General features: G+C 41.4%; 1 protein-coding gene and 1 long non-coding RNA gene across 3 annotated transcripts in view; one reads left to right on the top strand and one right to left on the bottom strand.

Annotated features, from left to right (window-relative positions):
• Positions 1-27732, top strand: part of CUBN (cubilin) — a 264463-nt gene that overhangs the window by 117992 nt on the left and 118739 nt on the right. Inside the window, exons 30-32 of the mRNA XM_045874338.3 lie at positions 3886-4060; positions 5764-5933; positions 25988-26147. Of these exons, the coding sequence (XP_045730294.1) occupies positions 3886-4060; positions 5764-5933; positions 25988-26147 (505 nt within the window). The remainder of the gene's footprint in view (positions 1-3885; positions 4061-5763; positions 5934-25987; positions 26148-27732) is intronic.
• LOC135364498 (uncharacterized) lies at positions 5054-21140 on the bottom strand. 2 transcript variants are annotated; one of them, XR_010411699.1, is made up of 5 exons: positions 20767-21140; positions 8934-9022; positions 8020-8186; positions 7471-7596; positions 5054-5972 (listed from the first exon to the last, which is right to left on the bottom strand). It is a non-coding gene; the product is annotated as an uncharacterized LOC135364498 (long non-coding RNA). The 2 variants fall into 2 exon arrangements; XR_010411698.1 differs by having other exon boundaries at positions 8934-9149.

Below are 27732 nucleotides of genomic sequence, written 5' to 3' on the forward strand. Positions count from 1 at the left end.
AGCAGACTCCCCTCTGAGCCGGGAGCCCAAAGTGGGGCTCGATCCCAGGACCCTGAGATCATGACCTAAACCAAAGGCAGACGTTTAACCTACTGAGCTGCCCAGGTGTCCCAACAAGTTCTTTCTTTGAAAAGAAATGGGGTTTTCAAATCATGCCCTCACTGAGTGGACGCAGAATCACAGAATTGTATTGAGCAGCTCTGGGCTCTCTAAAGGAGGATAATGCTGCAGTAAGTGAAATCAGAGACGGAGCTGGGTAAGTTGTCGGGTTAAAACCTCAACCCTTGTCTTCATGTTGGTCCTGGTTGTTGCCAAGTCATGACTCCATCTCAGAAGAGGAAAGGTTTTTAGGAAGAAAGAACAAGGTGGCTCTCGAAATTCACACTCACAGTATGAGTCGGAGTAACACTCGCATGTGGAAGTTCAAATGGTCTTTCTTGCCATCAAGGATATTTTTCAGTGGCATAAAACCCCTTAACACAAAGGGTTGGCAGCAGACTTTTCCACAGTAATGTGAAATGTTCCGAACCCTTTATTTTCATATTCCAAAGTGCATGTGATTGTTGCCCAGTTGGCAAAATGTAAATGGGTTCATTGTGCTATGGGTTTTGTCACACCCATTACATGAGAAAGCAGACTAGGGCTGTTCCCTGCAAGCGGCTCGGGGGTCAGGGGAAAAAGGCAGGGTCTCCAGGCAGTGGCATTTAGGCAGGTCCTGTGCCTGCCCAGAAAGCACTCTGAGGAGAGGCTACGGTCAGCTTGGGGCTTGTTTTTGTTAGGACAAGGTGGTTTCCCATGTTCCATCAAAATCAGGGTTTGGGGGGAATATTTCAAACCCCTTTAAGTATTTTGGGAAAGCTTACTTCTTAAGGCTGAAATGAGTAACCTCCTTACTTTTTGTTCCAAAACCTTGTTTGACATCTTAGCGAATGCTCTGTCAGGTGGAAGGTGCTGTAATAAATGTGCACGAATGATGATAAAATGATTTTTTCCATCCCTCATACCATAGCTGCTGATAACATGCTAGCAATAGGCTTCAAAATGTTACCCGGGGTGGCTACGTGGCCTTGAGACACTGCTGGCTTTCTTGACCCGCCTGTTCTGAGGCTGTGTGTTATCCTTTCCTGTTCTGAGCACAGCCACGTAGGACCTCTCTGTCACCAGGTATGGGGCCTACCTGGGTTTCACCAGATTCTACCAGGAGCCAATATTTTTTTTCCCTGAAAAATCAGTGTCCAGAAAGTGGCCGCTTGCATTAAGCAACAGCCGTTCGGTTACTCATAACCCTGGAATGCTGACTTGATTGTAACAATAAATGGAGCTAACAGAGCAGAAAGAAATGTTCAAAACAGATTAAAACCATAGGCTTTGAAATGTTCTATATCCTGAGCATTTGCTAAAAACACATTTTTTAATCTCCCATCATCAGACCCATTTTTTTTCCCCCTAAAGTTTAGTCATATGCTGTAGTTGAATGAACCACACCCTGAAATTCTTTCCATCTTTTTCCTCTTTTGAAGAGTCATGCGTTAACTATTGGTGTTATTTGTGGAAGCCCAAAGTACTGTTCTATTGTTTGGGTCATGGAAACACTCTGGCTGATTTTACTTCAGTCTCTTGAGAAAGGAGCCTGAACCCGCATAAAGCAGAAAAGGAAATCCACTCCTTGGGGCAATAAATCAAGACAATTGCTTGGTGTGGGCAGTTTACTCCCTCTGGTCTCTCTTCCATGGTCTGTACTGAGCCCAGCCCTGTAAGAGGGGAAGTGAAAAAGGTCAAAAGCAGCAGTGTTGATTCTCCTGGAGGCTTCTAGGCCCAGCGGACTCATACCCTCATACCCGTTATGTTTGTGATCTTAAGGGGACCCCGAGCAGGGAAAACAAAGACTATTTTGCCGATGTGCAAGTTTTCTTTGTCAGAACTAAAGCCTTGTGCTCAGAGTTCTCTCCAAATATGTGCTGTTTCTTGGGCCCGCACAGCTCGTGCTGTCAGTTCCATGCTCTGAGGACTGTGTTGTGGGGGCGGGTGGCGGGCAGGCCAATCTTGAAACGAGGAAAGGACACTGTAAGCCAGAAGTGATCTGCTCCTTCCATTTGCACATGTGTACGTGTAAAGGGCCACACAGGGCTCCTCCTGAAGTCCTGCTTTTGATGGGACTTAGGGGGCCACACAAACATAGCTCCTCCTATGAAAATAAGCTTGAAGCTATCCGCCTGCTTCATTCCTTTGCAATTAAAGTCCTTGTGCTCAGCCCTCTGTGAACAGTAGCTTCATTCATTTGGCCCTTGCCGCATGGCTGGGGGGAATTAATCAGACAAAGAAATCATTATAGATTCCAATCACACACGCCTCGCCAAAAGTAGGCTTCTTGTTCTCGCTCTCTCCCCTCAGAGAACACTTGAGTGATTCCCCCTATCAATCAACAGCTGCCCTGAGGGTGGGCGAGGGCCTGGGGCAGGAGGAGGAATGGGGAGAGAGCGGCACAGGTGCCAGGAGTGGGAGGGCCCTGCGCACAGATCTCCCCAAGCGCTGCTTTCCCGGTTCTGGTTCCGCCCTGGAGCCCCGGAATTATGAGTATATGCATGTGGGGGAGAGGGAAGGACCCAGATACCATTATGCCTGAAAGCTGTCCCCCAAAATGGTCTTTCTGCTACAAATTCGAGTTTGGCAAGGCCCGGAGGTAGGGGTTCAGTACTTTTTTTTGATTCTTATCTTCCCACCCCTTCCCCACCCTCCATCCCCCCCACCCCCAACTGAGAAATCAGTGTGTGAGGGGTTAGAGACCTGCCCTGAGCTGGGCACATCTGCCAGAAAGATGTGACTCTGAGACCCCAGGGTGGGGGTGGGGGGCACTTGCTGAGAGGAATGTGTCCCTGGGCACTGGGGTCCTGGTCAGGTAGATGGTTGCAATCTGAGGAGCCTAGGAGATCTGAGAACACTTGAGACGGATCTAGGGGGAGCCGTCCAGATATGGGCAGAGTCCAGGGCAATTTCCCAGAGGAAGTCGACTGCTCTTGGTCATGTTCCCACCAATAGGATTCTGGGAGTAGGTTCAGCGAGAATCTGGGGGAGTCCCTTCTTAAGGATACCACAGAACACACTGATACAGAGGTTGTATTTTCACTCTCTCTGAAGAAGTAAAATATTATATTAAATGCCCAATCTTATAAAGTATTCAGATTGCAAAGTGGAAGATCATAAAAAATCCAACTGGGAGGGGCGCCTAGGTGGCTCAGTTGGTTAAGCGACTGCCTTCAGCTCAGGTCATGATCCCAGGGTCCTGGAATCGAGTCCCGCATCCGGCTCCCTGCTCTGTGGGGAGCCTGCTTCTCCCTCTCCCACTCCCCCTGCTTGTGTTCCCTCTCTCGCTGTGTCTCTCTCTGTCAAATAAATAAATAAAATCTTAAAAAAAAAAAAATCCAACTGGGAGATTAACACCTTTCAGTGAACTGACTTTCACAAACAATATGGCTTTATGCTAAGACTATTCCATGTGCCTAGAAGAGTTAGAAACTCAGACTTGATACTGTTTTATCGGCAATGCCTCTGCCAAAGAAAGCAGGAAATCCTATGAAGACGTGGAAAGAGGAAAAGGGGAGATAGGGAAGATTCTGGAATAATCTGTTCAGTTCAGCTGTACAATTCTGACTGATAAAATAAGCAGGCATTTTGTGGGTGGTTGAATTTATGTGTTCCTAGGGCTGAGGGAGTGCCTTTGAAAATCCAGCTCAAGTTTACAGTTCATCCCCATCCAGGAAGGCTGAGATTTCAGTCTCTCATGCTAATAGAATCCAAGAGCTGGTGGTCAAACGAGGTCAGGGGAAGGGCTGTCACTGCTTAAATATATCTCTTAATTTCAGTCCTTTTTTCTACATTCCGTCTTAGATCTATGGAGGCCCTGATTTCCACTCTCCCCGAATATCTCAGCTGTGTGCCCAAAGATCATCTGAGAATCCCATGCAGGTCTCCAGCACTGGAAATGAGCTAGCCATCCGCTTCAAGACCGACAGCTCTGTAAATGGGAGAGGCTTCAATGCCTCATGGCAAGCAGTCCCCGGAGGTGAGTGAACCAAGGAGGTGTCTCAAAATACTTAACCTGAACCCTTATAAATTTTATGAAATGATTGGAGAGAGAGGTATGAAGCCTAATATAGTGACAACTTAGTGACTCCTCAAATGGCAAAGGTTGCTTTGGCATATACTCTTCCCTAAAAAAAATGAGACAGAATTTTTTTTTTAAAGATTTTATTTATTTATTTAACAGAGAGACAGCAAGAGAGGGAACACAAGCAGGGGGAGTGGGAGAGAGAGAAGCAGGCACCCCACTGAGCAGGGAGCCCGATGCGGGGCTCGATCCCAGGACTCTGAAATCATGACCTGAGCCCAAGGCAGCTGCTTAGCCGACGAGCCACCCAGGTGCCCCAAAAATGTGATAGAATTTAACTTCCAGAGTTAAAATATGTGAAAACTAGGGCATGCAAGTATGCAAGTCCATGGTGAAAGCGGAAGTGGCGAAATTGGTTAGATTAACTTACTTTCCAAGGGCCTCAGGCCTGGTTACCAGCCTCAAATTTGGGGAAAATTACTTGGGGTAAATTATTTTGGGGTAAATACAGCAAAGTGGTAAATTACTTCATGCCATGGCATAGATCTTTGGATGCTTGGCAGATGCCCAAATTATAAATGTTAAATTTGTGAATTCCAAGGAATTGTATTATATAGTGACTTTCTGCCTAGGATCTTAGGCTGTCTAAAAATATTTACCTGTTGCAGATTTTTTTAAATAAAAAATGAATGTACAAAATATTTGAGCAGATGTTAACCTATACAACTACTAATAAAAACATGTTTGCTAGCAGCTTCCTATGTGCCAGGCATCTATTCCAACTGTTCTATGAGAACGATCTCATTTCATCTCTCACAACCACCCTATGAGGGAAGATAATTTCAAATCCTCACCTTACTAATGAGGAAATTGAAACTAGAGAAGTTAGTACTTGTCCAAAGTCACATAGCTAGGAAATACCAAAGTAGAGATGTGACCCCAGGCTACCTCATGGCCCCACTTTTGGAACCCTAACGTGGTATAGTAAGTGTGTTGGATCTTCCCTAAAGTTAATGATGCCTGAATTTAATGAGGATTATATATATGATTATGTATACATAGTGTTTAGATTACCCAAAATGGTTGTCAACTATTAGAAAATAATACTACATTTTTCTATTATAGGTTTATATTATCATAACTCCAAGATATGATAAGTCATAGAGATAGACATTGATAGGTATTTGATAATATCATAGGAATAAAAGGACTGAATAACTGTACCAGGTCCAGAATATTAAATTTTAAAAGGCAGATATTAAATTATTAAAAACATACACTACTAAGCTATCAAAATTCGTAGGAGATGTGTTATTCTTACAGTATATTATATTTTTAGAGAGCAAAGAAGAGGCATTTTATGGCTTTATGAGAACATGATTTTATTTGCACTTACTTTTCAGTATTTAAAAAATTTTTTTAAAAATTACTTTTGTCATCAGTATTTAAATTATTTGAGAGATTTTCTTAGTCATCCTTCTTTTTGTTGGGATGCATGAATTAATGGTGGATATTCAGTTCTGCACAATGTTTAGCACCAACTACATAAAACAGGTGGTTGAACAAAGCAGCATATTGTTCTGTGCTATCAGGTCATGGGGCAAAGTTTTATGCATCAGGGATTCCTCTCATTTTTGAATTGGGTTTCCTACTTACAGGTTGTGGCGGGATTTTCCAGGCTCCCAATGGAGAGATTCATTCTCCAAATTACCCCAGTCCTTATAGGCGTAACACTGACTGCTCCTGGGTCATTCGGGTGGAAAGAAATCACCGTATTCTCTTGAACTTCACTGATTTTGACCTTGAGCCTCAGGACTCTTGTATTACGGTAGGTGACACAAATTTCAAGCACCATCTCTAGTCAAACCTGGGTCAGAACATTGCTTTGTGAGCATATTTAATAAATGCATTAGTTATGGATGTTTTCAATGTCAAATCATGGGAAACCCAACTATTGGCAACTTAAAATATAAGGACATTTACTTTTTTACCTAAATACAAATCAAGAGGTAGTTGATTGCGGGGTTTGTTTAGCAACTCAGTTTCTATTCTACCATCGTTAGTGTGTTGATTTGTCATTTTGTGTTTGTTTCCTCATGGTCAAAAAATGGCTGCAGTAGCTCTGAACGTCCTGCCTGAGTACAGATGCAGAGAAAGGGAGAAAGAATAATGCTATTTGTTTCTATTTTGTATTTTTTGAATCAAGGAAGCAAAATTTTCACGCAAGTCCCTTTACATAATCATTGGTCGGAATTAGCTGCAAGAGAGAATAGGGAACTTTTAGTGGAACGAATTTATCGTAGCTACTTCAAATCAATTATTATTAAGCCTCTGAGGATTTTCATGGGTTCTACTTTTCTTGAGATCAGGATATCTCAATCTGCTACTTGAACAAATCAGTGTCTGATAGGACAGAATAAATTGGGGGATGGAGGTGGAAGAAAGAGAGATGCCTGTTAGTTGGTTAGATGACCAAAGTTTCTGTCACTACCTTCAACTTAAATACATTCTCACCTGAAACTAATGCTTTATCCTTAATGCAAGAGTGAATGAGGATGTATTTTGAGATTTTCTTTTTGTTTTTCATTTTTTTTTTTTTTGGTTACCTGATTTTTTTTAACCAAAGATTTTTCCATCTTTCATTTGTATTTAGAGACATTTCATTCAAATATAAACCAGATTCTCTTGGCTAATGGATCTTTCTATTTAATTTTCTGACAGTTTCTTACACAAACTCCAACTGGCTAGCTTTCAGATTTAACTCAGGAAAACTCAAAAGTTGTTTTCAAAATAGTCCAGTCAAATGGTATAATTTCAAATACTGTTTTACAAGATGAAATCAGTAATCTACTTAAAAGATCAGTTGATTTATGACTATAAATCTAAGTTGGCAAAGCATTGTACAAACTTAAGGTATAGAGCAAAATATACACTTGCCATAACAGTGACTCACACCAACTCTCCTGACAAAGACAATTTAAACATTTTAATGATATTAAAAACATTTAATGATATTAAAAAACACCTTCCTAAATGTAGCACAGAACTCACAAGATAGTGTGAAATTTCTGAGTTAATATTTGAGAGATGTGAGTCTAGTATTTGAGATAGCTTTTACCTATAGGGCATTTGCTGATCCAGAAGGGGTTAGCAGCACCTCTGTGAGCCTCTCAGGGCGAAGAGAAGCAAAGTTTGAGTTCAGAGATGGAATAGGGTGGAAGTCCTGCCAAACCATCCCATATCCTAGGTATAAGGAAAATAAAACAGCCTTCACAGAGACTGCATCCCAGCTTTGAGTCATCTGAGTGGCCCCCAAAATCTGAAGCCATGGAATAATGAGAGGGCACCCTGTACTGTTAACATACCTTTGGACATCTGACAAAGGCAATTTAGAATCTTCTTCAAAGGGAGATAAATTCATCCTAGATCTCCTTTCTACTAATAATTTTTCGTGGACAATAGCCAGCACATTATAAAAGATATGCATGTACCTGAGGAGATAATATAACATAAATGAGATACAATATGAATAACAGACAATGGAAATAAACATACTAATATGGCAGATTGGTAAACAATTACGATTACTAAGCTTGTGGAGATAAAAGTCAAACTTGAAACTCTCAGCAAGGAACTGCAAACTATATAAAGTGACACTGCAAATATGAACGAGAACCAATTAAAATTTTTAGAACTGGATAAAATATAATAGCTGAAATTAAGATCTAGTCAAAGCTTTTTTTTTTTTTTTTTTGTATTTTAGACAGATTAGACAGAGATGACAAGAGAAACAGTGAACTGGAAGATAAGTCAGAAGAATCTATTTAGGGAAAAAGCACAGATAAGCAAAAGGATAGAAAATATAGAAGAGAGGTTAAGACACATAGAAGAGGCTTATAAAAGATATAACATACATTTGGGGTGCCTGGGTGGCTCAGTCGTTAAGCGTCTGCCTTCGGCTCAGGTCGTGATCCCAGGGTCCTGGGATCGAGTCCCGCATCAGGTTCCCTGCTTGGCAGGGAGCCTGCTTCTCCCTCTCCCACTCCCCCTGCTTGTGTTCCTTCTCTCACTGTGTCTCTCTCTGTCAAATAAATAAATAAAATCTTTTTAAAAAAAAGATATAACATACATTTAGTTGTAATCTCAGAAGGAAAAGTGAGAGATAAATGGAACAGAAGCAATATTTGAAAAGCTAATGACTAAGACCTTTCTAAAACTGATGAAAGACATCACATTTATAAAAACAAGAATCCCAAGGAACCCAAACAACTAAGTGAGTAGAAATAGAAAGAGAAATAAATAGAAAGATATACTAATCTAAAAAAATGAAAGATAAAAGGAAAATATTACAATCAGTCAGGGGAGTGGGTAGGGGAACAGATTGCCTTTTAAGAAGTGGCAGACTGAACCCTGACTTTCAACAGTGATGATTAGAAGGAGAAAAGACAATGGAATGGTGCCTTCAGTCTAAAGAAAGAAAATAACTACCAACCAGGGACTCGGTACTCTCCTAATATAATAGTCTTTAAGAATGAAGGTGAGGGCGCCTGGGTGGCTCAGTTGGTTAAGCAACTGCCTTTGGCTCAGGTCACGATCCTGGAGTCCCGGGATTGAGTCCCACATCGGGCTCCCTGCTCAGCAGGGGTTCTGCTTCTCCCTCTGCCCTCTTCCCTCTCGTGCTCTCTGTCTCTCATTCTCTCTCTCTCAAATAAAAATAAATAAAATCTTTAAAAAAAAAAAAAAAAAAAGAATGAAGGTGAAATAAAGCATTGAAACAGAAAAGGGGTCTTCAAGAGAAGTTCAAATGGGCCAGAAACAAATTGTTTACCTCGTAGATTTGCCTGCAGTGGGCAATTCTCCACCATTTGCTTCCTCTCCCAGTTGGTATGGTGCCAGGTATGGTATCTTCTCTTCTCTCTGGTAAAGTCCGTAACCCATAGAATTCAACATACAAAGGTGTGTGAACAAAACAAAGCCTAGGTCAAAGGCACACCCAGCATGGCTGCATTTTTCCCCTCCTGTGTTCATGAGTAGAGCTATCCACCTACATGAGATAAAAATATACAGACAGGGTTTGCTATGAACCACTGCCATATCTCAGCCTGCAACCTGGCTTGACTTAACAAACTTAGCTGGAGGCAACAGATAGGAGGAAGTGAAGCCTCAAATATGATCTGGTCATAGGCATGGAGACAGGAAAATAAACCCAAAGACAGGTGCTGGGAGGAGTTCAGTCTAGCAGATGAGATAAAATATAAAATGTAATAGTCCAAACAAGTTGTCGGAAAAAGGGAATCCCGTATGAAGTAGTTGCAGTATCCCTGCCTGTGGGCAGATGGGGCATTCAGAAACAGGTGCCACTAAGCACTTGAGCAAGACTTCGATATAAAAAATGAATTACATCAATCGCATTGTGCCATGGTTAAGAAATCTAGCCTTGTGGTGGGGAAGACCTGGGGCTGAGCCTGAATTCTGCCATTTTCAGGCTGTGTTGCCTTGGAGAAAGTTAACTTTTCAGCTGCAGTTTCTTTAACTGTGAAATGGGGAGAATAAGAGTACCTGTGTAAGATTTATTGTTGGGATATTTGAGATGATGTAAGTGACCTGCTTTTCATGTAGAAAGGTATTGATTCATGCTAGCCATAATCATAACAATGCTGATGGTGAGTGCCCTCCGAGAGGCATGTTCAAGGAGCCTGGGAAAGGGGGCGGCACGGAATACTAAAAGGAGCAATGGGCTGAAGATCCAGGGCTCCCCATCTGTGATCATGGGCCTCAAGGACATCAGTGAAAGAAGAACCTGCTTAAGAACCTTTCTCATAGCACAAGGCCTAGCATCTCATGTACCTAGGACGCCATAACTGTAGTAATCATCATGAGAAAAGAGAAGGAGCGATTCATTTGGGTCTGGAAACCAGAGAGGGTTTCACATTGGAGATGACATTTGAGTGGCAGAATTTCACCAGTAGAAATGTGGTAGTGAGGCCAAGAGAGGAGGCTTTGGGAAAAGAATAGGGGAAATTGTGCACCGAGGTATGACTATGCACAGACATGTGGGAATAGAAAAGACGTTGTACTGGAGTGTGGCTATACATGGGTGAGCATGTAGAGACCAAGAGTCTATAGAAGACATTCTGAGTGGCCTCAGGATTGGACAAACTCTCTCATGCTTTCTGAATCTGAAATTATCCTATAGAGAGAATGGGAAATTTTCTGTAAAACAGAGGAATCACATACTCAAAACTGTATTTTACAATGATAAGAGGCAGCCAAGTGAGGACTGGGTTGGCAGAGAAAGAGAAAGGTAGCATGAAGGCTGTTTGGGAAGCTGTGGAAAAACCTTGGGCAGTGGCCTTGGGTGTGGCAAGAAAGAGACGTATTGGAGAACTCATGGTGGTTGTACCATCACCAAAATTTAGAGACTAATTACGTGGTAAAGGGTGAGGTGGGTGATAGAGATGAGGGAGTTAAATCTATTCACTTGAAGAATGAGTGAGTGATGATGCCACGAAGTTAAGTGAGTAAAGGGGTAGATACCATGGGTTTGATTTTTGGAAACTTTTAAGTTTAGAGGTCCATACTATGGCCTTTATAGAGTTTGACATAGGAGTTTAGTGCTCAGGGTGGCATCTGAGCTGGACATGTACATTTGACGATATTTTTGTATATCTGGGTAGTTGTTAAAGCCACAGAAGTAGGTGTGATCACTTATAATAGCATTTTCTAAAGAGAAAAGGGCCAAGTAAACTCTTTGGGAAATATCACCATTTAAGGGGCAAATGGAGGAACAGAGGAAGAGAAGACTAAGAAAAGGCACTCAGAAGTAGGTGGAGAACCAGAGAGAGTGGTAGTATAGAAATGAGGAGTGAAGCCAATTTTAAGAGTGGGTGATCAAAGGTATCGAAGGTATCAAATCCAGCAGAGGTCAGCTAGGAAGGGGATTGAAGCAAGGCCACTGGATTCAGTCTTTGATGACCTAGTAAGAAACAGGATGGGTGTGGGTAGTAGTGGAAGACACTAGATCATGATGGGTTAAGAGGGACAGGAGCTTCTTAGCTTTTTCCTAGAGTTATGGCTGTGAATGGTATAAGGTGATAAAAGGCTATAACCTATGGGTAAGGCAAGACCAATGGAAAGATGGTTTTTTTGTTTGTCTGTTTTAATGATGGAGAAGCTTGAGCATGTGGAGAAGGCATGGTGCTGGTAGAAAAGAACAGCTGAATGTAAGGGATAAATGGAAAAACTGATGAAGTCATGTTCAAGGCAGAGATCTGGAGATGGATTGGTCCTATAAATTTCATATTTTCAGGATGAGAAATTAAAACACATGGCTAACCCTAAGATATATAGTTTTCTTCGATTTGCAAATGTATTTAATTGAAAGTTACAGAAATCACACATAAGCTAAGTCATTTTTGTTTGTACAATTTATAAATTACCTTTACAAATAGATAAAGTAATGTGAAGAAGGACTATTCTGGTAAACTAGGGTAGAGATCTGCTATGTGTAGTTGCCAAGTGGACCCAGTTAATAGGATGGGAGGCTGGCAGAGCTTGGAACCAGGCGGGCAGTGTCCTGGCGAGGCTGGAAGCTTGGCTCCAGTTACAGTTAGTTGTCCAGGGGTTCATGAAGGCAAGCATTGAGGCACCAACCATCTATCCTTTACAGCTAGATGGACACTGGATGTGAAACGTACCCTACAGTCCAATATCTTACATAACATCTCTGCAGGTTAAGTTCCTACAAAGCCAATCATTCATTCTGGAGACATTCAAGTTAATTTCTTGGTCCTGTTGCTTAGAGTCATTAGCAAAGAGAAAAATATTCAGCTGCCAATGATACTGCCAGATAATATTTGTGTTCATGGGATTTTTCATAGAGCTCAAGTGTACTATTAAATATCAAGGTCAATTATGGCTGGATGCGACCAGCAATCACGTTTTTTACAACTCCTGTAACAGTTTGGATTATCAGAATTGGAAATATTAATTTTAACAGACATTATGACTAATAATCACAAACGCGTAGATACATAGGATGTTAAGGTTGCAAGAGGAGACATTAGAGATAATTTACTGTCATGTGCTGATTTTTTGGGTAGTAGTCTCATTTTAAAAATAAGAACATTGAAGTCCAGAGGGTCAGGATCAAGACCACGTAAAAATTAATAGCAGCCAGCACTAAAACATAAGCAAGCCTAAAGTAAGAGTAAGTATTCTGATCAAATATAAAAATTACAGTGTACAGGGCACCTGGGTGGCTCAGTCAGTTAAGCATCTGCCTTTGGCTTAGGTCATGATCCCGGGGTCCTGGGATCAGATCCCGCATCGGGCTCCCTTCTCAGCAGGGAGCCTGCTTCTCCCTCTGCCTCTCTCTCTCTCTGTCTCTCATGAATAAATAAAATCTTTAAAAAAAATTACAGTGTACATGCAAGGAACTGAACTGCAGAATAGAGGACAACTGAAAAAATAGGGGGAGAAATAAAACTAGGGTTCCTTTGGAACCATTTTGAATTCTCTTTTGGATGAACCCAGACTTCATTTATTGATATAAGTAAGAGTGTTAGGATTCCAGATATGACGTGGAAGGTGTCTTTGTCTTGAAGTCAGGTAGTCTGGGCTCCATATACCTATTTAATCTATGGTGTCAACTACGCGCCAAACCCCACTAGGCATTAGTGTCTGGGCATGGCTCCACCACTCACTCTCGTCATGGCTGGGGGATCTGAGATGGTTCATTTATAAAATTGAGTGCCTGGCAAACCCACAGAGAAAGAGGATCCAGTTAGGAGTTGCGTCTGTGGGTGGGAAGAGAAGTGCGAGGTGGGACGTGAAGAAACAGACACTGGGGGTCTGGTGACATCAGTGTGTGTTCACTCCAGAGGTCACAGTCAGACTCGCAGAGACTTGCTAAGCTTCGGTGTCTGCTTTGGGATGCAGGATTGGCCTTGGGTAGGATGTCATCTCCACACTCCACTTGCCCTGCAGAAGAGAGCTCTTCCTGTAGCAGGTCCAGTCCCCAGCGGTCCTAAGTGGAGGCAGGGTAAGCCCACAGGGGACCCCAAGCCATCTCTCTTGGCCTTGTGGAGGCAACATTTAGCAAGAAGAAGAAATGGATGAAAATTTTAAAATGGAACAGTAATGCACAGCCTCCATCCCCTTTCATGTAACCAGCAGCAGTAGTCTTTGTATCCCAAAGACAGAAATCTGGTGCACGAATTACTGGTAGATGCATGGCTGAATACATGAATAAGTGAATTCTGTAGTCTCTTCTCCTGCAATAATCAGCTCTTTAGTGGAAAATTGCAGATGACACATTTGGGAATGTGTTGTGCTGAGTTCACTCCCTGGCACAATTATTGATATACAATCTCACTATTTTGAGCCACATGAGAACTTAGATAACATCTCAGAAGTGTGTTTTCTAGAATTTCATGCTGCTGTAATGAAAAAAGAGAGAGAAACCGAATTTTCTGACTTCTACTGAAATGGTGATGGCATCGTGGGGAGCTAATCAGAAAGCTCAACTGGCGCTCAGGTCGCAACTAATTTGGTAATATGTTTGCACTTTCTGCTCAGTCCCTTTTGAGTGGCTGGTGTAATTAACCTCAGGCTCTCCTGAATGACACATTGTGAGTATTTCTTGCTAAGGCAGCAGTGGGACCCACTGGTTGGGCATGACTCTGTATGGTCAGCATGAAAATGGCTCCATTATGTTGCCTTTCATGAAGGCTGAGTATTAAAGTGACCTCCGACTGACAGTTTAATTGCTTAATTAGAGTCTCTCTTCTGAGCCTTAAATCCATGTAACTCTGCAAGCTCTTACCGATCTCTGAGAAATGCTGGTGGTAGCTCAGTGTGAGAGCAGGAGAGGTTGGTTCTGCTGCTGTAGCAGGGGCCCTGGAGACTCCTGCCCTCTGATTTCAGCATCCTCTTTGCTCAGCACAATGGAATGTCTGCCTTGTGAGAATCAGTCAGAAGCAGATAAAAGCAAGCAGAGCACAGTCCAGATCCAGCCTCTGGTTTGGAGAAAATATACATTAAGGCTAACAGAGCCTAGTACAAAAAAAAAATGGGGGCACATGGTGAGTAACTGTTTTCTTTTTGAAGCTTTGTGTGCTGATGGAGGAGAAAGAAAACAAAGAGTGTGATTTGAAGTAGAAGACCAGACCCCCTACCCCCACCCAAAGCCGCAGAGTCTGCTGTTGTTCACATAATTGGACAGTAAGGCACAGGGCAGAACAGGGCAAACACAGAATCCATATTTTGTTTTATTTTTTATTTTTTGGACACTACCCATGATGTGTTTTCTTTTAAAACATTGATCTTTTCCAAAACAGAGCAAATAGACACAGGAATAATAGAACTCAGTGCTTCAAAGAGACAATGGAAGCAATTCTTTAAATATTTATTGTTTTACAAATAAATTCATGACAAACAATCAGTCTCTCCCCACCTCCATTTCTTCCCTTTCTCCCTCACTTTTCCCCACAGAAAGTTTAGTTTCCATTTGCTGTTGGAGGACGATCTCTGATGGTTTCTTTAAACTGTTCTTTAAAACGTTTTATTCTGTGACTTGCTGTTGATAAGCTGCCTCGCCATCTTGCCTTGCAGTGCCAAATTAGTCACCAAGAGCTGTGCCAATGTTCTACATCCTCAAAGCAAAGTGTAACTGAGTTTGAGGCCACAGTTCTGGATCTGCGGGCACAGGCTTTGTTTGGTTTTGTTTGCGTTTCAGCTCACAGTCTCCCTAAATGCTTGCTTATTTGTGAAAACAAAATGAGCTTCTCGGATGTCTTTTCCTATCAACGTTTCCAGTAATCTTTGAGCTATTGCTTGCAACAATGACAAATTACTAGAGGTTATAATCTGTAAAAATTGAGGACCGAGGGCAATAATGTACAACAAAGGAATAGGGATGACAAAGTCCTGAGGTGAGATGTGAGATGCATGGCGGCTATATATTTAACCTGGTGTTTGTTTATTTTTTATTTTTTTATTTTTATTTTTTTAAAGATTTTATTTATTTATTTGACAGAGGGAGAGAGAGTGAGAGCAGGAACACAAGCAGGGGGAGTGGGAGAGGGAGAAGCAGGCTTCCTGCGGAGCAGGGAGCCTGATGTGGGGGATCGATGTGGGGAATCAATCCCAGGACCCTGGGATCATGACCTGAGCCGAAGTCAGACGCTTAACAGTTGAGCCACCCAGGTGTCCCCTCACCTGGTGTTTAATCTCAGAGGTGTGGAGCCGACAAACATCACGGACTGAGGAACCCCACACTTCCTCCCCTTCCCCCACCCCCAAGAAAAGCTGCTATAATGAGTAATATTTTCATTTCCTTCCTCACATACACTTATGACTTTAACAGCTTGGATATTTTCCTAAGGGATCCCCCTCCCTATCACTTAATATTTCCTCTATCTTGGAGACGTTCCCATTCCAAATGGGAATTCCATTAACAGCTACACCACCACGTGTGGCACGTGAAAATATTTTAGAGACTCTCATCCGCCAAATTGACATTTTATCCCTATGTAAATGATCTCTTCTGTATCCCTCATATCTTATCCTTCCCCCGATCATCTTTAAGGCAATCCAAAGCAGTAGACATATGTTGCAAGGAGTTAAAAATGAAATAAAAGGTAAAGCCTCGGTTGAAAACCAAATTAAGCCAGGCCCAGGTGAGAGAGGAGGCCATACAGGTTGTGGTTTTTTAGACCAGAAAAGGACCAGAAGTGGATTTATATCTGAATCAAAGAGGAAAACCAAGTTTAGGGATCAGGGATATACATTTTAGGTTTATTTATTGGTCCTGGACACTGTGCCCTTTGTTACACAGTCTGCTGAATTAGCCATGCTGGGAATCCCATGCATGTTCAGTGGGATGGAATGCATGACAGATGCCAACTGCTCTGAAATCCATGGGGGCCCCAAATAAGACTTTCTCAAATGCCACTGAGGATGCTTTATTGCAGGTCTAAATAAATGAGACATTTCCATTCTATTTCCTGAGCTCCCATGATTGTCTTTCTCGGAGATCATGGACATATCGCTTAGCTTCAGAGAATCATGATCTCTCAATATTCTATTCTCAATGAATAAAACTGGATTTTATCTTTTCAGTTGGTTTCATGATAATTGCTCAGATGTCCCACAGATGGGATTCATATACTAGCTCTACACTGCTTAGTGTGTGACTAAGCAAGTTCTGCTTTCTGAGTCTCAATTTTACCAACTGTAAAGTGGAATTGGAAGAAGAATTTTTTTAAACATGAAGCATTTAGCACAGTGTCTTGTACAGATAAATGTTAATTGTTATTCCTCATTTTTTTATTACTACTACTACTGCCTCTATTACTACTAATACTATATTAAAGGTCTTATCTTTTTAAAAACTGTGAACTGTAGGTACACAGAACTGGATCCATAATCCAAAGTTCATTGCTAACTATCCTCATTAGTTATGAATAGACTCATTTTATCTTACCTCAATATTCTTTAAAATCTTAAACTATTATAATTTTTTTCATACATTCTCCACTCTGTCATCTCAGTGAATTGTGTCACTGTGTTATTTTAATGCCTTCCAGAAGATTCACAAATGAGTTCAGAAGGAAAAAAATAGTGGAGCAGAAAATGAAAACAAGAGCATAGTCATACACACATATCTATTCATATACATTCACGATTTGTTTGCGTGGAAAGCTCAACTCTGAAGCTCAGGCCAAACACTGTCGTACTTTGGGGGATTATAAAACATGCTGTGTGTTTTGCCTTTAAATTAAAAGAGTTTCCTCTTACTCTGGCTTGTAATAGATTTTAACCCACACATTCAGTGGGTTTATTTCCTCCCTGAGAGAGATGCAACTTCGTAAAGCCAGAAAATAGGAGAGGCCATAGAAATGCTTTCCTACTTCCTACTCTCCAACATGATCTGAAGGAATAGAAAATGCAAACATTACTGAGGAAGCTAACGTTCATGTTTCCCCGCTCAGTCATATGCTTCGGACTGTGAGTGCTGATGTTCTCAGTGAAGCGATTATGAGTCACTCAGTCAGCCAGAGTGTGGATCAGATCAGCGGGCAGGGGGCTTCGGACTCAGTGCTGTGCGCTGCATCCGGGTCAGACACTTGCTCTTTCACTCTAAGCAAAGCTTATCTTTACCTAGTACAATATTTTACAGGATGGGAACCTTGGCTTTCTTGTATCACATTTTACATTTTATAAAGAGTGCACTGCAGTGCGGTTATTGGGAACCCAAGTTAAAGGAGACACAAATTTAGGCAGGGAAAACTTCAGGCTGCCGTGGTGACCAAGGCGGGAGGTGGTGAGGTCCCTCACCCAGAGAAGGCCCATGGGGGAGGGGGGTGGCGGGAGGGACCTAGAAAAGACCTTGGAGAGAGAATTGACAGAACATAAAGATCCCCTGGATTTGGGGGATATGGGAGAGGTCTGAGGCAAGAAATGAGGTGAAGGAGGAATTAGGGGAGGGAAGATGACTTCAGTCTGAGACTGACATTCAAGGTTTGTGGGGCCATCCAAGCAGTGATGACTGGAATGCCACGGGATAGATAAGCCTAGAGCCTGGATAGAGGTCTGTGGTACATTTGGAGATATCAGCCAACCAACAACTGTCATGGAGCTCTTAGAACAGAACCCGTATCTGTTTGACTACATTCCTGACGGGCAGCAAAAGGCCAGATTAAGTGGCATTAGTAACCATCTGGCTTAGCTACCACGGTACTGTTGGAGGAATGGCATACTTTCTTGTCTTTGTACAGAATCATTTGTTTACATGTCTGACTGGCACACACTTAAATATTTTAAATATGTATGGTATTTAAAGGTTTTATATGCTCCTCATATTAAATTTCTGAAATATGGAAAAGAAGAAAAAAGAAATTAATACCATCCATAGTATTGCAATATAAGGACAAACTGTTAAACATTTTGGCTTATTTCCTACACAAACATACCTATCCAAACATACACATGCATGCTTATGCACACGTAAACATAGACAGTTAAGGTAACACCATACTTCATTTTGAATCCTACTTTTTTCACTTACCATTATTTAATATGTTTCTCCTTAAAAATACTTTGTTTGGGTAGATAATCAATTATATGGACATACTAGAACTCATTTAACCACTGGCTTATTATTGACCATTTTGATTACTTCTTTTTTATTATAATAATGCTATGTGAAAATATTATTTCCTTGATATAAATGCTCTTTTCTTTACTGAACACTCTGTTATGAAATATTTTAAGTATATAGAAAAGCATAGACTGTATAATGCATGGAGAGTATGTAATGAACAAAATCATTTCACTGTCCAGACTTGCCAAGTTGTAATATTTTGCCATATCTGCTTTGAGTTCTTTTTTTTTCCCAAAAGAAATGAATTGCTCAGGAGATAGTGAAGTTCCATGTGTAGCCCACACACTGATACTATTCCCTATTCTTATCTTGGAGGAAACCACTTATGAGAATTTGGGTTTATTATTCCCATGGCTATTTTTATACTTTTTCATTTTTTTATACTTTTTCATGTACAGTGTACAATATTATTTTGCATGTTTCAAAAGTTTATGTTAATACCACACAATACAATATCCTTTCATTTGCTCTTTGCACTCAAAGTTCCATTTTTTTTTTTAAAGATTTTATTTATTTATTTGACAGAGAGAGAGATAGCTAGAGCAGGAACACAAGCAGGGGGAGCGGGAGAGGGAGAAGCAGGCTTCCCGCGGAGCAGGGAGCCCAATGCGGGGCTCGATCCCAGGATCCTGGGACCATGACCTGAGCCGAAGGCAGACGCTTAACGACTGAGCCACCCAGGCGCCCCCAAAGTTCCATTTTTAACATTTGCCTATGCTGTAATACGTTCAGACCTAATGCATTCCTTTTACCACCATACAATATTCAATTTCATGAGTATACCACAAATCACATACACATTCTGCCATTAATGTACAAAATCAGATTGCTTCCAATATTTGGCTGTTGCAACTCTTAGAGCTATGGACATTCTTATACAAATTTCTGAATGCAATAATGCAAGAGTTTCCCTCGGGGAGACACGTTGAAGTTTAAGTGCTAGCTTTTACATTTACCCTATGTTGCCAAATTCCACTCAGAATGTATGTATGATAATTCCTATAATGAATTGGAGAAACTCACCTTCCCATCCATACTATATAATTTCCACTGAACTTTCAGCACAATGTCCTATTTGAGCTTTACAATGATGAGGCAGGGAGGAATTCTCTACTTCCATTTTTAAGATGACGAAATGATAACCACCAGCTTCTAAAGTGCCTTGGCAAGAAAACAAATACCAGAGGTCGACCCAGCTCTCAAGTCTAAGAACAGAATGTTTCCAGGTGTTCTGACCATAAGGTCTCTGTGCTTCCCATGTGTTCTGAATCTAAGATCAGTGAGCTGCCCCCGGGCCTTACTTGTTCTGATGGAAAATGTCAGATGGGCCAGAATCTGTGCATTGCCTGTCAGCAAAGGTCATGCAACTAAAAGGACATGAACAGTGTGGTTTGAGCTAACCATGGATAGCTACACCCTTTTAAAAAATATATTTATTTATTTTGGGGGGCAAGGGGCAGAGGGAGAAGGAGAGAGAGTCCCAAGCAGCCTCTCCACTGAGCACAGAGCCCCATGCAGGGCTCAACCCCATGACCCTGAAATCATGACCTGGGGACCTTGGGGAGGAACATAGATTTAAAATTACTGCCTTTCCTGAACTAGGCTGGATACTCAACTGATACGTTAATGGATCCTATAAATTCTTGAATAATTTGTGATAGCCTTACTTTCCAAAGAACAAAGGCAGAAACAAAGAAAGAAAATGGTGGGATTCCCCCAAAGGGCAACTGGATTCCCTGAGTGTTTCTCATGTGCCAGGCAGCACATGTTACTTCAGTGACTCCTCCCTCCATCCCTGGGAGAACCAACTATTAATAAGGAAGTGAAGGTGTCACGCTGTCTTCATTTCTCCCTCTTGCACACACAGCTCTGTGCGCTCAGTTAGTGTCTGCCCATCATCACGCCCTGACAACTCATTAGACCTCCAGTGACCTGCATGTCACTAAGTTCATGAGTAATTTTTACTCCTTTCAGTAGAGTTTTCAGTGGTTGATCACTCTAAGTGTGGAAAAGGAGACTCGGGGGTCTAGGAAACCCATCATTCTCCATAATATTTTCCGGAATTTCTGCATAGAGAAGGGAGGAGGTCACCCTGATGGCCATTTCTTGCCACTGTTCACTTTCCAAGCCCTCTCTTTCTTTTTATGGCCTTTTGCCTTCTCACCCTCCCTTGTAAAAGAACGTTGGAATTTATAATTTTTTTCTTTATTTCTCCAAAATACCACAAACTTGAGGTTCTTTTGTGTAGTAGACTTTGACTAAATAGTTCGAGACTGGCAGGTGATTACTGCAAAGAGCAGGACAGCAACGAAGTTCTAATGTGATATTAGACATCCTTATCCTTAAGGCTCCACTGTTCATTCCTTCCTCACTCCTCATTTCACACCTCCTGCATTAGTTATCTATCACTGAATAACAAATTTCCCCAAAACCTAACGCCTTAAAACAACAGCATTGATACTTTCTGTGGGTTAGGAATGCCAGTGCTGCTTACCTGGCTCTTTCCTAGCTCACTCACAGGGTTGTTGGCAGGATTCAGTGGATTTGGCTCATGGCAGACAGTGGGCTGGAGGCCTGCCTCAGCTCCTCGCCAGGCAGGCCTCTCTGCTGGGTGTCTTACAGCATAGGAGCTTGCTTCAGAGAGGGCCAGCAAGAGAGAGAGCTGACAAGATGGAAGAGTCCATGTTTTGTAACCTAATCATGGAAGTGACATCCCATCACTTGGACCCTATCTGTTTATTAGAAGCAAGTCAGTGGGTCTAGCCCACATTCGGGGAAAGGGAGGAGATTACACAAGGGCATGAATCACTTGGAGCCAGATCAGAAGATGCCCCCACTTCCCACCCCCGCAGTCCCTGTTAGGTAATATCCATGGGTTATGTGCCCTGCCCGGGCTCCAACCTCATTCATATTACTGGACAACCCCCCACCCTCAGACCTCTTTTCATTTTTGCTTCCATAGCTTCCTACTTTTATTCATTTCTTAAACAGCAATTTAGCTTTCTCTTTGTCTCACTTTCATAATAGAGACTAATATCTCTCGAGTACTTACTATGTGCCAGGAAGCATTGTAAGTACTTTGTATCTTTGCACTCATTTAATTCTGATGAGCAATATGAGTTATCTCCTCGTGTCAGTCACACATATTTCTATCATCAGTAAGTATCTGGGAGGCAAAAGTTCCCTTTATTTTCTCAGATTACCAGTGCTTAGGACTCTGACCCCAGGCTTCTATATGTGGCATCATAAAGGGATGCTAGTCTCACACCTGAATGGCTCCCCACCCCAGTGTCACCTAATGCTGGAGTTGACACATGTTGCCTTCAAAACAGGGTTGATATTCCTCAAATCTCCTTAAGATATTAAAGCATCAACTATTAAAATTCATAAATGTTTGGCTCAGTTCTAACTTCTGGGTAGAGCTTAGAGTATGGAGGGTTCCCATAGCGCCATAATGTCCTGTGTCCTGAATACTCTGGGCTTTGGGGACAGGTCTGATGTCCTCGGCTCACCTTCTGTCTTCTGTGTTCTCTGGCTGTGTTGGCAACAGGTTGGCACAGCCAGTAAGAAGGGCACCAGGAGCTGTGTGTGTGTGGTGTGGCCTGTGCCCTGTGATCAGACCCTACTCCACTGCCATTGGGGCCCAGAATGTAAAAAGCCTGCCCAGAAAGCAGCCCCAGTTGACCTCTTTCCCACTGTGAATAGCCTCTTTTACCCACTGTCATGCCTGCTATGCATTTCTACATTCCGATCCATGAGAAAGAGGAGAGTTAGTTCTTAACTCTGGGCTTTCCCTCATTCTTAGTCCTCAGTTCTTAGAGGCCCATATACTCTTATATATGGAACTCATTGACTCATCCGTACATCAAACATTTATTTTCTGTTATGTGACAGATTCTACTCTTTTAACAAGTCTCCTATTCTCATGTGATAAATATGTTTAGGTATCTTTTTAAAAAAGATTTATTTATTTATTTTAGAGAGAGGGAAGAGGGGCGTGGGCAGAGGGAGAGAATATTCAGGCAGACTCCCCACTGAGCACAGAGCCCAACACATTTCTTATAATGACCCTGAGATCAAGACTGAGCCAAAACCAAGAGTTGGTCACTTAACTGACCATGCCACCCAGGTGCCCCAAGATTAGGTATTTTGAATGTATGTGTTGGTATCTGGAAATTTGACAAAACTCTGAATACTTTGTAAAGACACTGATTAACTTCTTGTAGGAATTACCACTTAACCAGATATGCCTTTGTTTTTAGAGCCCCTGTAGTTGGAACTTTCAGGGATGGTGGCCACTTTTCCTTTTGTGGATTCAACTTCAAAATTTTACTATTGTCATCTAGAGAAGAGTTAATAGAAATGTACAGGTTTTTGGGTTTTGTTTTGTGTATTTCTTTGACTTTTATCACTGGAACAACAGATCAGAAAACCAATTCTTAGGCCTAGAAAACTTTTGGCAGTAGACTTCAATAAGAATTATATATCTATAAATTATGTGACTATGTTATATGTGTAGCCAGTAGTAATATAATTTGCGAGTTCTGCCTTGGGAACTAAATGGGAATAATTGCATATTGATAATTTTCATGACTTTAGGATTTTAAATATATGGGAGCAAGATTTCTCATATTTTTTCCCTTGCAGTTTTTTCTTATAATTTTATTAATTAAAACTTAAATTTATTTGATATTACAAGTGTTAGGAATAGTCTCAAATAAAAGAATTGCTATTCTAAACTTTTCAAAAAATCAATTGTTTCTTTGAAAATCTGAGGTCTTAACACTTTCATAAAGTGATGATTTGGTATATGTAACTTAATAACTATCGTGAGCATTTTAAAGAGAAGTGATGCAATATAACATAGAATTTGGGGAGAGAAGAAATAAGTTCCTGACTCTACTCCTCACTATCTGTATGATCTTGGATGAGTTACTAGCTTATATCGGATGAGGCAACACTTTAATAGCTAGCATACTTGTTAAGTCTCACTTTCTTCATTAAAAAAAATCACATGGTGTTGAGGACGAGATTAGGATGTTTGTGATGGTGCTTATAAAATTACAACATGCTAATCAAATGTAGGGTGTCACTGGTATATAATTTGATTCAGGGACATTTGGAAACCTTCTGCCTCAGATCCGTTTCCTGCAAAGCAAAGCCCCAGGCATATGAAGTGAAGCCAAGGCCCTTTGATTCCAAGGTTGGGGTTGGGGGGTGGCGGGGAAGTTGGGAAACACGGAGACCCCCTGGAAGATGTAATCCCCAGGGAAATGGCTCATTCATATGACTCTCTGAACCTTCTAGCCTTACATTTTTACCTGTTTTGCCTTAAGAGGATTACAGCCATTTAAAAAAGGGAGGAACGATACCTACTTACTCACTAGGCCTCTGAATTTGGGGAGAAAGAAAGGAGACTAGAAGAGTCTTGCTTTTGTGAGTATATGGACTTGTAAAAATCTTCAGAGTGTGTGTTGTTTCTGTTGGCGGTGTTTTTTTTTTGTTTGTTTGTTTGTTTTGGTGGGGGAGTCTATAAACCTCACAGAACCCCAGTATTCCACTAAGTATAAGACATGCTGTGCTAAACAAATTACTAGAGAGAAGCAAAAAGATTTATGCAGGTAGTCCTGACCAAGAGTGAATTGGTATATTCTCCAGACTTCTAAGGCATTCTAGAAGGTATTCTTTAAAGCAAGACAGTATTAATATAACATTACTGAAATCTTAGGATGTTATATCTGTATAACCTTAGGAAAGTATAAAGCCAAGTATAGAAATAATAAATTCTTGTATTAAACCAAATGTTAACATTTGAAGTAGGTTAAAGTATAAATGTAGTGAGAGGTTTTGTAAGGATGACTTATATGTTGTTTTGAGTACTATTGATGGTGTTCAACATGTTCAAAAGAAGTAGTCATACCAGATTGGAAACTGTAATTTGACTTGGTTATGAAAATGTAATTGAGTTTTAAATCAATTTTTTTTTAAGTAGGCTCCACACCCAGCCACCAGTGTGGGGCTTGGACTCACAACCCTGAGGTCAAGACCTGAGCTGAGATCAAAAGTCAGACACTTAACCCGCTGAGCCACCTAGGTGCCCCAGAGTTTTGAATCAGTTTTTGAATTTGAATAAAAATCAATTTTAAAGTTTTATTTATCGGTTTAAAGTTTGAACATAAAATAAAACAAAGAAAAAGAAAATAAGAGAAGTGATGTTTCAGAACCACATTTATTTAAAATTCATTATTGTGAAAGTTTTAGTTCCTCAGTAGACAGTTAAACATCTTATTGATGTTTCGTTCATGTGCTTACATGAACTACACTGAGCATTGCCTCCCAATCATACTTATGTGCTAAAGAGAACACTGATTTTAATCATCCCTAGATATTTTAAAGTAATTTGTGTGAGACTTCCTTGTATCAAATCCCTGAACTTTCTGTTTTTTCCCAAGACTTTCTTATGAAATATAAATGACAATTTATCTTGAGTGAAACAGCCATATTCTAACTTTGTATTTTAATCCCACTCTGCTGGTTACCAGTTGATGCATCTATCTTGCTTAATTGATACCTTGCATTAGACGATATGAGAGTTTCAGTTCTGGACTTTAGGATCTAGCTGTCTGATTCAACATGACCTCCTCCCTCTTAAGAATTGTGTAAGTCGGCCACATAATTTGCTCTTTATATGTAGCAATTGTCTTCTTAAAAATGGAAGGCATTTGGGGAGAAGACAATGGGATAGTGTATATGAAGGGCTGAATCAGTTTCCGGCAGGTAGTAAGCACTTAATGAATGGTTGACATTATTGTTATGGTCCAAAGAAAAGGAACTCACTCCCCCCATTTACACATAAGAGTGTCAAAAACTTCACAGCAGACCACTGAGCTCTGAGGAAATCAAGCTTCAATTTCACAAACCAGGACAGTGATTTGGGTACATGTAATGTCAACTCTATTCCATTAGTACCTATGGAGGGTCAGCTTAAGTCCCAACATTGCACTGGGCAGACATAGAGCCTAATACTTTTTTTTTTATTAATTAGATAATTTTCTAAGTTAGGCTCACATCACTCTATCATTTGAAAGAATTCTGCCATTCCTTCTACCCTGTGAAAAGCAGTAAGTTCCAGCAAATGTTGGGTTTCTGAAAACAAATGGTTACTCCTCCTTATTTCTCATCTATTGGTTCCTATATTCATTTTTGTGTCAAACATTTCATGTTGTGGGGAATGGCCCTTGATATGAGGCAGTGGGGTCAGGGGAGGAAGGAGGGCTGTGAAAGTGAGGGCATTTATAAAAATATCCAGGGATGTTGCGCCGGGGTGGCTCAGTCAGTTAAGCGTCCGACTCTTGGCTTTGGCTCAGGGGGTGATCTCAGGGTGGTGAGATTGAGCCCTAAGTTGGGCTCTGTGCTCAGTGAGGAGTCTGCTTGAAGATTCTCTCCCTCTGCCCCACCTCCCTGCTCATGTGCGCATGCACATGTGTATGCGCACGCATGCTCTCTCTCTCAAAAAATACATAAATAAAATCTTAAATAAATAAGTAAATAAATAAATAAATAAAAATATCCAGGGATGTAATGGTGACCTAAAGATCTAGTGAATGTGTTGTTTTCCACTAGCCCATGTGTCGATAGCCCATGGAATATGGGCCTCCTAGATGTAAATCTGAAGTTCTCTGAATCACTATTTTCCCTGTTGTCTTTCTTTGTAGGCATACGATGGTTTAAGTGCCACAACTACCCGCCTTGCCCGTGTGTGTGGAAGACAGCTGCTGGCTAACCCCATCACCTCTTCGGGAAACAGCCTCTTTCTGCGATTTCAATCCGGCCCTTCCAGACAGAGCAGGGGCTTCCGAGCTCACTTCAGGCAAGGCAGGTGCCTCGTGTATCTGTGTGTCTCCTTGAGGCACTGGCCATCTGCTCTGGAGGTTCTTTTTAGTGCTACAGTGACATGAGGCTAGGCCTCAGGAACTGGTCCCCACTTTCTACTTGACAGGTGACAATTTAAATAGAACAAAGGAACTATCCAGCTGTTCATCCTTTACACTTACTCGGGGCTAACAGATGATAGCTAACTTCCTTTGGATCTGTGTATCTCTCAAGCAAGCTTTCAGAATAATACTTCAAAGTATTTTTAATACAAGAGTCACTGTAAAAAAAGTATCCAAATTCATTCATTAGTAGATAAACTATCTAGCATTTATCCAAGATTTTATGCTGGGAGGAGATACTCCATAAATGACAAGACTTGCTTGTAATGTAGAGTCATATTGTATCCCTTGAGGTCCATGGTGCCCTCATTTCTGAGTCCTGCCCTTGTCCACCTGAGGAATCAGTGGTGTTTTCCATTGTTTTCATTATTAAATCACCACTTCTCAGTTCATCCTACTCCACCTTTTCACCCATTGCCTTTCATCTGGCTATTCTTAGAGATGAACCCTTTATCCCACTGTCAGAGATGGAACCTGGAGCGGGAGGAGTTTTTGGTCAGCTTCAATGTGGCTCTGAGCTTTACTCAGCTGGTCCTTGTCATTTCAAATAAGTGTGGGCCATTTAGTCACTTAGTCTATTTAGGGCTTGCTTGTATCCTATAGTAAAGAGCCCTGCCTAGGGATGGTTTCTGGATCGCGGTGTCCCAAAGATGCATTGTAGACTTTGGAACAAGACAGAATGCATAAATCAATCACTCCCTGAAGAAATGAATAGTTTCTGAACAAATTTCATTTTTCATTTAATTAATTACTTATGGTTTGCTTCAGAGTAAACAATGTCCTCAGTAGGTCTCCACTGGATTATTATAAAGCCTCCTCCAACTCACCCACCCTTTCCCCATCTTCCTGCAAAGTCAGCTCACAAAAGCTACACTGTGGTCATGCCCTTGAGCGCTCCATTGATCTGTCCCGGCTCCGTACTGCCTAGGGAATGGAGCCCCATTTCCTTCAGATGTTACCTAAGGGCCCTGGAACCTGCCCCAGTCTTTTTTCCAGTATCACTTCCAACAGCCCTCAAGAGAGCCACACTTCAGCCAAGTCTGTGTAGTTGCAGGCCTGACCCTCCTCTGTGTCTCAGCCCAGGCCACCAGCTCTCTGGACTACTCTTCCCCAGCCCTGGTTCCTCCTTCAGCTACCATCCCATCTGTGAGACAGCCCTTATTCTCTCCAGCTGGCCGCAGACTCTCTTTTCTGCGCTGCTGCAAAGCTTTGTACTTCTCTGATAATACATAGCCATCCTTACGCAGTCTTGTTCAATTGACTGTTTTCCTAAAAAAAAAAAGAAGTTGCTCATAAAGAGGTTATCCCTATAATTTATGAGTGGGTAGAGTAAGTGAATCAATAACAGAGTCTTGTTTGAATGATTCAGGCAATTCATAGCCATTTAATCTGTTGTTCTTTGCCACTCCCCACTTCCTGCAATTGAAGAATATTGTTATAAACATACAGTGCATTTCTACTTTCTC

This window comes from Mirounga angustirostris, unplaced genomic scaffold (assembly GCF_029215605.1).
Source record: "Mirounga angustirostris isolate CCGP_5_RB_7025 unplaced genomic scaffold, mMirAng1.0.hap1 SCAF_5, whole genome shotgun sequence".
NCBI lineage: Eukaryota > Metazoa > Chordata > Mammalia > Carnivora > Phocidae > Mirounga > Mirounga angustirostris.